Here is a 14546-nt window from a genome sequence, read left to right as displayed (position 1 = left end):
CCCGGAACGAAATGGACCAATCCGTGGAGCCGTTACGTTACGTTCGCGGAGCCGTTACGTTAAGCCCCCGCTGATTGGTCCAAATTGACCAATCCACGGACTTCCTCACACACACACACTATGTGCAGGCAGCAGCTCTGCTGATTTCTCCTCCCTGGCTGCAGGCTGATAACAGACAGTTGGGATCGCGGCGAAATTCTCTCTGCAGACCCATTCTCACAGCGTTTATCAACCTTTTTCTTACTCAATATCACCACCACACTTATTGTTTTTACTTCGGCTGTGAGTTTGTGTGTGCTCAGGATGAGTTTGGCTGTGTTTCGCTATGTATCTTAAACAAGGAAACAACACCTCCACGGAGCTCAGCGCGATTCACAACGTCCCGACCAATCAGAGCACACTGTGCTCACAGGGAGGGTGGAGGCTGGAGCTATTGGAGCTACAACGAGCCGTTAAAGGCAGAGAGTGAAATTCAGTGAATACACGTACTGTAGTTTACAGAGATGCTGTATGCGAAACCAATGTGAGTTTGGAAAAATGCACAGTATAAATCTACTCTAGTAGACCTCAACAATGGAATTATGATCAGTGGAAATGGCCATGACACCTCTCCTTTAAACAAGTATGCTGTTTTCCTCAAAATGTTCTTTTTTTAGGTTAACAAATTAAAGCAGTACAACGTTTTTATAAAAATAGAATCCCATATCACCATGAAAAAACACGAGGGAAAACTAGGGGGAGTTTGATAGTTACGACAGGGGTTTAGTGTGGGGCATGGCACTAAAAGGGCATTTCAGACGATTCATGAAAAAAAGATTAATGTTTAAATGTTGCTCATCTTGCATTGAATGAGTTTTATGGAAAAAAAGAATAGTGTTTAGATATATTCACTATTAGAATATGTGCTGTGCAGTCTGGTTTTGCAAAGCATAGTTTGGTTAGTGTAGTTTCACACATTTAAGACTGGTAGCTTAACACCACAAGAAGCAGAGGCAAGTGCAGTTTAGTTTGTCCTTCGCTGTAAACTCTGCAGCAAAATCAAATGTGTCAAATACAGAGTGACATTGAGGACATAAATATTTCAGCAACTGCGTCGTTCTCTTATTACATTGACTGAGCAAAACGTTTTAAATGACTGCTATGGGAAAATGTTGAGCATTCAAATTGTAATTGTTGACTGAAAAAATGTTACTGATGTCCCAATATGAATTATTTTTGTTTTTATAAAATGCAGATGTTGCCATTCGATTCTTTTATGCTTTGAGCAATCCTCTTAGCTATTAAACTGTATTACTCTTTACATTCTTTTTGTATTTTTCTGAACATGTTTTTTTTGTTTTGGTTTGTCTGCACTTTCACACATTGCCTCTTTGTTTTGTTTTAGTTTCTTTCTCCTTCTTTCTGTTTTTGCTCAGTAAAACTCCCAGAAAAGCAGTTTTATTCCATGAATATCAAGCCTCTACTGGAAGATTCAATAAATTTGTTTCATTACTTGCAGTATCTCAGACTCTTTTATATGCACAGTGTCAGGGCATTTGTGTGTGTGTGTGTGTGTGTGTGTGTGTGTGTGTGTGTGTGTGTGTGTGTGTGTGTGTGTGTGTGTGTGTGTGTGTGTGTGTGTGTGTGTGTGTGTGTGTGTGTGTGTGTTTGTGTGCCTGTCTGTTTAATTACAGGCCACCCATGATAGGAAAATATGCAATATGGTATTGTCGGGTCTTTGAAAAACATCAACCACTTTTTGGGTGTGTGTGTGTGCATGAATGTAGACCTCCAATTAGGGAGGTGCAACAATTACAAGTGCAGCCAACTGCACTAATGTGAAGCGGGATTTCATTTTCTATTAACTTGCTGGAAAATACATGTGGGTTTTGTTTTGTTTTATAGGACACATTGTGACAGTAGTGGAACAGTTATAACAATCTTCCAGGAAACTCCCTTGGAAATCACTGATTTAAGCATGTGTGTGTGTCTGTGTGTGCCGGAGTTCCACATGACTGTACATGACGTGGGTGGTATGGTTGCACAGTGGTTAGTACTGTTGCCTCCCAAGAGTTTGCATGTTTCTCCCAAATTCCACAGACAGGCACGTCAGGTGGACTGCAGACTGTGAACGTCTATGACTTAGTGTGAGTGAGTGTTGGGACCTTTATACAGTCTATGGTTGGGACTCACACGTCAGTCTTTACTTTACCAGACTGAAGACAATCTTCCTGGTTTTGTAGCTCAAATTGGGTGGAAACAATTATAGAATGAGTGTTTCTCTACCTTGTGATGTATTAATGATTCATCTGTCAACTCTCCATCTTTCACTTCAAACTCTAACTGAAAACACAATATAATGTGGCTGTCTACATATAAGATACAATTATCAATTTAGGAGTAATATTGCAACATGATGTCAAGTGTTATGCTTTTTAGGTAAGGCAAGGCAAGTTTATTTATATAGCACCTTTCAACACAAGGCAATTCAAGGTGCTTTACAAAAATGAAAGACATTCAGACAAAGGCATTTAAAATCAGTCATTAAAAAGAAAAGATAATAAAATAAACATTAAAAGAAAAAATACATGAATAAAAAGTTACAGTGCAGTTTAAGATATGAATAGTTCATACAGAAGTTCCATTTTACTGATGCCTTTCTTTAAGGTCTCTCCCAACATGAGCTGTGTACGCTTGTATGGCACATACGTCTCGAGCAGCATACACAGAGAAAATCAGCCAGGACAAAGTCCCCAGACACTGATTCCCTGGGGTTACTAGCCCCAAATGTTGATTAACCAAAAACGAAAAACAACCGCTCAGTTTAAATTAAAAGCAGCGGCAAAAAGATAAGTCTTCAGCCTGGATTTAAAAGTAGTAAGAGTTGCAGTGGACCTGCAGGTTTCTGGGAGTTTGTTCCAGATATTTGGAGCATAATAAATGAACGCTGCTTTACCATGTTTAGTTCTGACTCTGGGGACAGAAAGCTGACCAGTCCCTGAAGACCTGAGAGATCTGGATGGTTCATAATTTAGCAGTAGATCAGAAATGTATTTTGGGCCTAAACCATTCAGTGCTTTACAAACCAGCAGCAGTATTTTGAAATCTATTCTTTGACACACAGGAAACCAGTGTAAAGACTTCAGAACAGGAGTGATGTGATCCACTTTCTTAGTGTCAGTGAGGACTCGAGCAGCGGCAGAAGAGCTGTGGGTTCGGGTCATAGTGTGCATGTATTATAAAGCCATGGTTCAGTTTGGATCGGTTTGGATGTGAAACTTAACCTCTGCTGCCACCTTCTGCTTACATGTGTCCACTGTCCTCATAAGAGTTTTCATTTTTTTCATAAACGACTAACATTTACAAATCCTCAATTTTTGTACAGACAATTGGCAGTTTTACATATATTTGGTAAATATCTTTATTTATTGAAAGTTTTATTTCATAAATGTTTGGACGGAACAATTTGTCGGGGGCGTTGCGTTACGTCACCGGAAACAGGAAGTGGTTGAATGTAACAACCGTAACACCTCCATGCAGCTGGTACGAGGTCAGAGTTATTATTTTTCTTCTAACAATTAGTATAAAGTGTTTTATTAGCTATATTACACGTGTGACACAGTATATACTTGCACCTCAGATAAACGTTGTGTTTACATAATGTTAGCCCAACGTACAATGAAGGATAACCGTTAAAAAAAAATCATGTTTGTTGATGTTTTTCTGGAAGTTAATGAGCTATTTCCAAGTATCATTGCATGTTCCAGCATGAATTGGCGCTATATTCATGAAAAAGAATACGTAGTCCTCAGTGCCATCATTGAAGCATTATTTTGTCATGCAAATGTTATTTTTATAGCTAATGTTATTTCTAGGTAGCCAGGGCAATAAATGAGCTGCAAAATATCACTACCTGAGAAGTACTCCCTTCTTTGAATCCCTTTACCCTCTACGCTTTTTTAGAGGGAGGAGGAGAGTACAAAGTTGACACCATTTGTTACACAGAACTTGTCCTAAATTCTTAATTTTTTACCACATGAGAATTGATTAAATGGTAAAAATCTCCTCCTTAATACCACATTAACCTGCCAAGACCTTAAGAAAAACCCAATGTCCTGGGTTTTAAGGTTTTAAGTTGGTGGTTGTAACGTTTCATGTGGTTGTGATTATCCTAGAGGTCGAGTGTTGTCAAAAAAGAAAACAAAATTGTTGGCGGACCTTTGACCAGATAGCAAACCATGGTTGATACAACTACCTCCAATTTAGCTTTAAGAGTGGAATGTTTTTTTTTTGAAAGTATTTTACAAACTGGTTTGAAGGAAACAAGATAATACTCAAAAAGTCACCCCTGACTCATTGTTTTTCATCTTTTTTCTCCTAGATGCCCTACATATACCCTAAAATGAGACGGTTTGGTTTCTCCCTCCTCCGCCACATCTCTTCCCTCCCCTCAGCTAGTCGGACATGTTGCCTCCACCGAAGGGTCTTTACTGGTTCTTACACGAGCACCATCACGGGTCACAGCTGCCAGCAGCACAGGAGGAATGTGAGCAGCTCAGCCCTCAGGCAGCACATACAGGACCTGAGTGGACCTGAGCAGAGACTGTTGGATAAACTGTACGAAGGTCTGATCGGGGGACAGCGGGCGTCTCTAGCTGAGTCCATCACTCTGGTGGAGACCCAGCATCCCAGGAAGAAAGAGCTGGCCCAGGTGCTGCTGCAGAGGGTGCTCGTCTACAGGAGGGAGCAGGAGAGTCGGATCGGGGGGAAGCCGGTGGCCTTCAGAGTAGGTGTGTGGTCTGGCTAACGTTTTTTTGTATGTTACGTATGTTACTGCATTGCTAGGGAAACAACACTATAATTCACGCTCACTGGCCACTTGTTATGTCGAAAGTTTTATTTGTTTTATTCTGTGCATGCCTACCACTTAGTTTCAGCTGTGGTTTCTTTCAAATGTACTGGAAATAGGGTTGCAAAGGGGCGGAAAGTTTCCAGAAAGTTTCCATGGAAAGTTAAGCTGGGGAATTTTGGAAATATTCGATGCAAAATTAAACAAAAAAACATGACATTTCAACAGATTTTCTTTAAAAAAAAATTTTTTTAAGTAGAACAGAACAAGTTTTAATTATTTTATTGAACAATTATTTGTGTCATTGAAGAACGAAAACAGGAATGTTGAGTTAAATGTTACTCATCCCCCCCCAACCCCACTCATTAAAAAATGAACAAAAATGCACTCCCCATCCAAAAATCCCCACAAAGTCCCATTCAAAATGTTAAATGAAAAGAGCCCTTCTCCCTCCAAAAACTCCCATTAAACATGCAAATCTTCCTTCAAGCGATCCTCTGCATTTTTGCTAAACCCTTTCAGTCAACAGGCTCTTCCTGGGCCTCATCAACATCCAACTCTGAGTCTTCCTCTTCAGTGTCACTGTCCAGTCTTGTTGAGGATGGCTCTGTGTCAGGCTCAAAGAGCCTTAGGTTTGCCCGAATGCCAACCAGTTTTTCCACTCTCACATTTGTGAGCCTGTTGCGAACCTTTGTGTGGTCTCAATAGCCATGCAGTAAGCAGTGTGCTATGGCATGGATATTCAAGTGTACTTGAATGGCATCTGTTTGTTTTAGTCAAGATTATGCTAAAATGACTTTCCCCAACTATATTTAAAGGGGACCTATCATGCAAAATGCACTTTTGTACGTCTTTTATACATGAATATGTGTCCCCGGTGTTCCAGGGAACTCACCAAGTGTCAGAAAACACAACCCTCTCTATTTTCCTCCATACCCAAATCTCTAAAAAAGGGGCTGCAACGGATCTGATAAAAACTGATCCAGATTTGAACACTTTACTGACATCAGGACGGTGGCGCTACGGCTATTGGGCCAACTCTCCACCTATCAGGGGAATGTGGGGTTGGGCCACGGCCGGCCATTGCCGCTCAAAAGCGCTGGAGACGCTGTAGTACATATGCCAGGCCTGTAAGTGGCGCTGTAGTCTGCCACAAAAGCAGACTACAGAAGACTTCCCGCCCATAGTTACCATGGTTACCCTTCTGTTTATTCTCCGCTGTGGCTTTTTTTCTCCCTCCCCGAGGCAAGCGTTTGCTCCCGCTGCTTTAATTCAATGCAATCCCTCCCCGTCGAGGCAAGCACTGTAATTCTCTCCGGTTAGTCCACCAGCAGATGACAAACACCCACCTCTCCGCCTCTTCCAAGGAACGAGGGGACCGTGCGGCAGAGTTTCAGTTTCAGTTTGTTTCGCCGGTCAAGATGTCCGTTAAAGTTTAAATCTTCCGGACAAAATTAGAAAAGTGCCGGTCAAAGGTCTTCTTTGTTATTTATTGAGCTTTAAAACAAATGAATAACGACTCTATATAATAAAACACGGCGATCTCTTTTTCTCCCCCTCTTCTGACAGCCCAGCAGCTGATCAGAGCACGGCTCACCTCTCCTGCAGGGGGGCGTGGTCAGCAGAATCAGACCCGTAGACAGCAAACAGCACATAGAGCGAAATGAGGCATGGCTAAAATGCATGATCTGTTTGGTATTTTGAAAACAGAAACGTATAAATATACCTTATATAGGTATGGCCCTACAATATATCATTTAAATATAGCATGATAGGTCCACTTTAAGTTCCCTATGAAGAGCCAACCTTCAATTTTGAAAATTCCCAGTTTATTCCCATAAATTCCCAGTTTATTCCCGTGGAAAGTTTCCATCTTTGAAAATTCCCGGAATTTTGCAACCCTAACTGAAAATGTTGACCACTCTTGACAATTACCCTCTAAACTTGACATTAAAGTGTCCGTTCCAAACGTCCATGTTGAAAGGCAAGATGTTTTCCCCTAGATTTTTGTACACCGGATTCATCAGGCTTCCTCAATATAGTTTAGTTATATACATACAAAATCAGAGAGATACGTTTTGAATAAATCAGTTGCTGATTCGATTGCTCTGTCGATTCCTCAGGTCTGTCTGGACCTCCAGGAGCAGGGAAGTCGTCCTTCATCGAGGTGGTGGGGAAGATGTTGACAGGACGTGGACACAAGGTCTCAGTGCTGGCTGTAGACCCGTCCTCCTGCACTACAGGAGGTGAGCACTGATCATCATACGATACTGATGAAATGATGATATTGTGTGCTTTAGTCAAGGCAAGATAAGTATATACTGTACATTTTGCATTAAGACAAAGAAACACATTATAAAATGTTCTTCAAATACATTTAAACAGACATTAAAAAGCCAAGAGAATACAAATAAAAGAACCCTAAGATGGTAAGATAGTTATTTGATCTAATAAAAGGAAGAAAGAAGAATCACAGATTTATATGGCAATTTGTAATGTGATGTGTAAAGATGTTAAGCTTATAGATTTAGTAATGACTGTTTGTACATTTGATATAGTAATATCGCTATAACTATAATATTTGTAAACTCAACATCACCACTGTTTTGTTTCTGATACAAACAGAATCCTCCCTCTTGTTGCAGGGTCTCTGATGGGTGATAAGACTCGTATGACTGAACTCTCCAGGGACATGGACGCTTTTATCAGACCCTCTCCGGCCTCAGGAACTCTGGGTGGCGTCACCAGAACCACTAACGAGGCCGTAGTTCTCTGTGAGGGGGCGGGATATGACATCGTCCTTGTTGAGACCGTAGGTAAGACACTGTGTCTTCAAGTGGGTCTGAAAATGAATCTTCTCTCAGGAGGATATTATATTGTATTTTTTAATCACATAATACAGCTCTCATTGAAGCAATTGTGTTATATACATCTTTTTAAATAAAAAACCAACTTTTACCTTCTGTAGATTTCCTCCCTCAAACTCCTCCATCATATTAAATCTTTCATTTTAATCAAGTTTCTTCACACCTGAAAAGTGATCTAAGACAAATATGTTTTGGTGTCAGTAAATATCTGATTAAACATTATAAATGAAAAGTTACATCATAGCAAACAAACTCAAATAAAAATATTCAAAAAGACACAATCAACATCAGAAAAAAAATCAACATAAATACAAAAATAGATATAATTATACATATAAACTAAGTTAGTAACTTATTAAAGGATGTTAATAAGAGGGCTAATTTTAGTTTTTTATTAAACTATGAATTACTATTTTTTTCTCTGCTCATGCGATACTGTAAAATCGATTTAACATGCAATCTGACTGCAGATTACAAGCTCTGTTGCTATGGAGTGTTTTTAGATTACAAATCCTTAGTTAGTCAGTGATTTGAAGACTGAGCATCACATTTTGTCCTCCTGCTGATCCGTGGTGACACATTCTTCTCTCTGCAGGTGTGGGCCAGTCAGAGTTTGCAGTGGCCGACATGGTCGACATGTTTGTGCTGCTGATTCCTCCAGCAGGGGGCGATGAACTCCAGGTCAGTGAAGAACCAGAGAGCAACAAGCAATTCATCAGATGTTAGGAGCAGGAAGAAATAAAGTTAACGATGTGCCAGGTTTTTATGTAAAGAAAGAAAAAGATTATTTCACGAGTTAATCAGCTAAATAGCAATTATATCATAAGTTATCATTGTGGTCCATTAAGCAGTTATTTGTCAGGCATCAATGTGGTTTTAATCTCATGTAATTTGTCATATATTACATACATTAAATCTCTATATGTCACATAATTGTATAGATTAAACTAGTTAAACTGTCTGTGCTTTTAGCGAAACTGTTATTGCGATCTGAATAACATTTTTACCTTTTATATCATAGTTTATTTAATGTGTTTCGTTTATAAATATATATCACTTATAGAGATTTGATTTGATTTCTACATGACACATTGCATGACTAGAGAACAACATTGTTGGCTGCAGTCATGTCAGCAGCAGTATACCAAGACCTGATCTGAAACTACATTTCAACAGGTGAACATTGTTTTTTAAAGTAACCTTTACAAATAAACTAAATTGCTTTCCTTGTTCAGATCAGTCAGAAGTTGACATCAGTGAGGGTTGTACAGAGAGCACCAATATCAAAATAATAAATTAGTAAACTGGCAGCCGAGCACAGCTCCATCCATCCATCCATCACTCTGTACACAGATCCCTCAGCAGATTACATGTCTAGACATCAGATTTATTTACAGTGTTTGAGGAAGTTAATGAGCCTCCCACTGTGTTCTGCCAAAATCCATGTCCAGGGTATCAAGAGGGGCATCATCGAGAGGGCCGACCTGGTGGTGGTGACCAAGGCGGACGGAGACCTGCTGGGGCCGGCCAGGCGGATCCAGGCCGAGTACACCAGCGCTCTCAAGCTGCTCAGGAGGCAGTCCAAGTCCTGGAACCCTGAGGTGTGTGTGTGTGTGTGTGTGTGTGTGTGGAAATGAGTGTGTGTCTGTAAGCAGTGCAGTGAGGCAGGGAGCCAACAACAGAACGATTTGGCTTTTAATAAAACAAAAAAAGATAATTGACAAGTGTTCAGCGTTTGACCTAGTGGGCCGCCACAGCAGAAGTAACACCGCTCTGTGGACCCAACAAGCCGTCCCACTGAGGGGTCAGCTGACCCAGGAGGGGGGCGGGAAGAGGAGGAGGAGGATGATGATGAGGATGGTGGTGATGATGATGTCATGGCATCATGGTTTCAGTACTGCAGTGTCTCCCCCCTCCCCGCATGTCCCAGCTCACCCGCCTGCCTGGCCTTGTCCCTTTGTTTTCCCAGCCCAATGCAGCATCTGCCCACTGGGCATTTTGCCAGGAAACTCCCCCACCTCCCATTCCCCTCTCCTCGCCCCCGCCCCCTACTCCTCCTGCTCTGAATACTCGGCTGCTGCGTCATGCATTTTGCTGATTAGAAGCCTGCGCACTCGACATAAAAGCTGCTCTTCGTAGTCTCCTCTGTATTTATCCTTACTTCTGCTGTCTTGCCCTCTTTTGTGTCTAGTTGCGTGATCTATTGAGTCTCTCGCTGTCTCTCATCTCCATCAGTCTGCCCTCTGTTGTCCAGCTCACTCAGCATGAAAACGCAAAGCATGAATGGCATGGCCTAAGTGCTACTCTGATTTCTAAGCTCGTTCTTATGTGTGAAAAATCTCGAGACCTTCTGATGAAATAGCTTCCCTAAAAACTAGGGCTGCAGCTAACATTTCTTTTAAATCCAATAGTTGTTTGTGTTTTAACATTTAAAGAAATTGTAAGAAAACAATGATTAGTTCCAAAAGCCCAGGGTGGCTTTACATTTCTAGTTGTCCGACCAATTGTCCAAAATCCAAATGATATTCAGTAAACAAAGATATGAAACAAACACAAAAAAGTCCAAGGCCCAAGCTCCAAACCTTTAAAAGGTTTTATGAAAACTGGGCTTGTAATTTATCTGTTATCAGACAAACTATCTGAAAAAATACACTCCTAGGTAGAGTAAATTAAACCAACTCTATGTGCATGGCTAAACAGATTCCAGTAGGGGTAGGTAATGTATGGATGTTTATAGTTATAAACTGGCCATTTAAAAAGATAATTAGCCAACATGCAGTACGTTTAGTCTCACAACATTTTGATTTCCTGTTTTTGCATTAGACTCAAATCAAGTCCTTGTAAAATGATTAACTCTCTGATGTAATTAGAGGGTTTATAATTGGCTGTTGATCACATGCCGCCAATATTTATCAGCCTGTCACATTCAACTTTGTTGATTACCAGTGGATGTCAAATTATCTCCAAATGATACATGTAATTTCATTACGCTTTAGCAGCCTGGAGATAGTGGAGTATTTGTAATTTTCTTTGACATCCACACTGAAGAATACCCTCGTCTCTCCTCCTCCAAACTCATTTTAATTTTGAAGTGATAAAAAACCGAAAGTTAACTTTTATATTAGCAGTTTCATGGGTTCTTAATGCACATCTGAATGAAAGGCCTGACCTCTTTTTGTACTTGTTTTTGTACTACTTCTGACTTCTGTTTCTGTGTTAAATTTGAAACCTGTTGCCCAGAATTTCATCATTTGCTCTTGAATCTGCAGCAGGCTGTGATAAGAACCAAACTGTCACTTGAACTAAATAAAAGTGACATTTATCCCCAGACTGCTCCTGAAAACAAGGTGTTGGGAGACAAATCCTCACTCTGTAAAGTGACACGCCAGCTTCTTACAGGTTGGAGGTTCGTCGCAAAACAGTGGAAATAGCAGCGACTCCCAACTGCAATTAACTCTATGCAAAATGCTGTTTGATTATTAAAACAAAGCTTAATGCACATTTATCATGTCTCAGAGTAATTACACTCTGTGAAGCCCGTGTCACACTGTCCCGAAATTGACACCAGATGGACACACGATAAAGGAAATGTTCAAATTCGGCTCTGATCGTAACATCGGGCCATTCGTGAGGGCATCTTAAGCCATCGTATGACCGCCGGTGGAGTTTCTCAGGCTCCGGCAGCAACTTCGTGAGCGGTGGCAAAATCTTTGGCATGCCAAAAAATTGCCGAAGGACCTTGCGAAGGTTCATTTTTGTGTTTGAAGGACCTTTGCGAAGGTTAATTTTCGTGTTGAATTCGTGTGTCATTTTGCCCTTCGTAAGGCACTCGTGAGGGCATCTTGTCAAATCGTGTCATCTTCGTGTGATCATCGGTGCCATCGGGCATTTTTCGCCTCACGAAGACAATACGAAGGAAACAAGAAGCTGCCCGATTGTCTTAGGAAGGCAACACGACTACGTGAAGCCCTCGCAATGCCGTCGTGTAGCCATCGTATTATAGTACGATGACATCGAGATGGGACCACGGCGTGCAATGTTTCCTTGCAGATCGCTTCTCTGGTTGTTTTATTGCACAACAAAATCATGTAAACATATTATGTAAATAACCCAATTTGTGTTCTGTGAAACTGAAAAGGATATTACATTGTTTTTTGCTACTTTCGTTGTAGTTGTATGTCTTAAATGTAATTTAGGTTAACTTCCTGTTTTATTTAGATGCTTTTATTTTTGAAGGCGAGTTTACGCTGTTGACAGGAAGTTGTTGTTGCCATGGAAACAACATGACGGAGATAAGTAATATCTTCTAATCTACATATAAAGACGGAGAAAGTAAAGAATAACGTGTATGTTTAAATGTTAGCACCCCCCGAAGAGGCACGAGCTCTTACGTTGAGTCTGGATACATTCTAAATCATCAGTAAAGTCTACGACCATATTTCCGTGTGTGGTTCGGGTGCCATCGTGTGGCCTTCTGTAGGCATCGTACTTGCTTCGGCTGTTGCTTGGCTGTTGGCCATGTTCGGGCCATCTTCGTGCGAAATTCACGATTCCATATTCGTGTGTCCATCTGGTGTCAATTTTGGGACAGTGTGACAGGGGCTTTAGTGAAAACTATATGAAAAAAAATAATTTTAAAATCACTAAACAAAGTGAAGTCCCAATAGAAATAAGAGGATATTTCTTACAGCATGTTGTCCTAACAGTCTTAAACAAACTAGCATCAAACCATTTTATTTTTTTTAATTAGACAATAAAATGCTGACATGCAACAAGGCTACTAGCACCATTTTAACCATATCTCCTATCTCTATCTATCACGTTTTTTTTTTAAACATTTTGCCACATCTGAGTTGGACAATACAGTGACCTCTGACAACTGCAGTTTTCTTCCTGGATTAAGGTCCATACGTCTGACAAAATAGCTTAAAAAAGGGAGTGCGTTTTCACACATAATATTAAATATGAGGCAGAAGTTCCATACTGACCTAAGGTTGGTGGGCCGTTTGCTTTGCCTTATGTGACGTGACGTCCTCAGGATGATTATCCATGCTCCGACCTGTTTGTTGGGAAAAAGGCACTTTATAATTCACACCTGCATCCCACACCCCTCCCCCCGACTCCCTCTTCAGGTGGTGCGCGCCTCCTCACACACCAACGAAGGCATCCCAGAGGTCTGGGCCAAGTTGGAGTCGTACCGGGACGCCATGTTGGCCAGCGGTGAGCTGCAGGGCCGGCGGAGGGCCCAGCAGAAGGTCTGGATGTGGAGTCTGATCCAGGACAATGCCCTTGCACACTTCCAGAATCACCCCAGTGTCAGAGGGGCTCTCCCCCAGCTGGAGCAGCGGGTCACCAGAGGAGAAATCTCCCCGGGCCTTGCTGCCGACCTGCTCCTCAAAGCCTTCACATCTTCATCACCAAAGTAATCACTGGACTGCACTTTACGAGGAGGATGGACGCCTCGTGGCTGATCAGGAGCACAGCTAAACCAGGACAAAGTGAGAATATGTGACCTTGGATCTGAGGTTTTCACAAAAGAAGCAGTCTTGCTCTTTTTACACTTCATTTGAAATTTAAAACACCTCAGATAGAAGTCACCTCTCCACTGAAACGTCAGTCTTATGAATGCCTTAATCCATATGAGGAGTGTGAAGAGAGTGCTGACAGTCACTTCTCACAGGCTGCTTCAAGACACAGTCACATTTGAACAGTTTAAATGAAGCATTTGAATTGCTATGAGATATGAATGGCATGGTTTTTTCTAAGGTATATACTGGGATTGTCTTTATGGACAAAAACACTACAGACCCTCATGAACTTTTTAAATGAGAGCAGTGCCCAACATACAAATTGTAAAGGCCATGTTGATACATTTGGAGTTTGTCCTCCAAATAATCCCCTTTTTACAATCAGTGGCATTATAAGGCGAAGCAGTGTGTTGCTCCTGCCATAGTTATTGACATGACAAGTACTGTAGTGGTGTGATCTATTTGTACCCACCATCCTCATGCTGCGATCAACAAGAGACACATTTCATAACCCCAAAAAAGTGTTAAAGCAATGATCCGGTTAGAGAAATAGGATTTATTATGGTCCGTTTTTTATTGGTTCTCGTGTTGAACTGCCGTGGACGTTGCTCATATATCAAACAATTCCCTGCAACTGGACTTGCACAATGTTTTAATTCTCTATTTGTGTTTCTGCATTGAATATAATATTAAAAGAATGATGTGAATCTTAAGTTGATAAGTGGAAATCATTAAATCTGTCAGTACAGCTGGCCAGGCTTTCTCTCGCCTTGTGTTTGCTCATGATATGAAAAAGGGGGGGGGGGGGGGGGGGGGTGATTAATGTTACCTCTACGAATATTAGCCCTGAGATTTGTCACAGACGTAATGAATTTTTTCTTTCTGCACTCTGGAGCCAGAAATGTCAGTGCTCAGTTTCCCCTGAACGAGTCTGCTGCTTCTTATTCAGGCATAACACACTTTAATATTTTCAGAATTACTCTCATAATACACTGCACTCCTGGACGCCACCAGAGGATTAAAGACAAATAAGTCACACACTCATAACTCCAGTGCTGCGATATGAATTTAAACAGACATGCTGCTTTTTACAGGGTGAAGCAATGGACTCCAGTGACAAGTGCTTGTATAATCTTTACAAAGGCTAAGGAAATAACAGGCATCATTAATTATGGTGAATTGGTATTATTAATTGATTAAAATATGTGTGTAAAATACCAGTGCAAACTAGGGCTGCTACTAATAATGTTTTATAGCAATTCATACGTCAGTTTGTTTTTAATTACTCTATTTATCAGTCAATGCTTGAAATATGAAAAATAC

General features: G+C 40.9%; 1 protein-coding gene across 1 annotated transcript; it reads left to right on the top strand.

The window, feature by feature from the left end:
• Positions 1 to 3466: 3466 nt before the first annotated feature.
• mmaa (metabolism of cobalamin associated A) lies at positions 3467 to 13984 on the top strand. Its single transcript, XM_034130520.1, has 7 exons — positions 3467 to 3529; positions 4361 to 4769; positions 6952 to 7074; positions 7474 to 7644; positions 8291 to 8376; positions 9147 to 9296; positions 12828 to 13984. Exons 2-7 carry the CDS (start codon positions 4361 to 4363, stop codon positions 13119 to 13121), a joined length of 1233 nt encoding a protein of 410 aa, XP_033986411.1. The 5' UTR covers positions 3467 to 3529; the 3' UTR covers positions 13122 to 13984.
• Positions 13985 to 14546: the final 562 nt, after the last annotated feature.

The sequence above is a fragment of the Trematomus bernacchii genome, unplaced genomic scaffold (genome assembly GCF_902827165.1).
Source record: "Trematomus bernacchii unplaced genomic scaffold, fTreBer1.1, whole genome shotgun sequence".
In the NCBI taxonomy this organism is placed as follows: Eukaryota; Metazoa; Chordata; class Actinopteri; order Perciformes; family Nototheniidae; genus Trematomus; species Trematomus bernacchii.
Note: the sequence above shows the minus strand (reverse complement) of the source record. Positions and strands in the feature narration are given on the sequence as shown.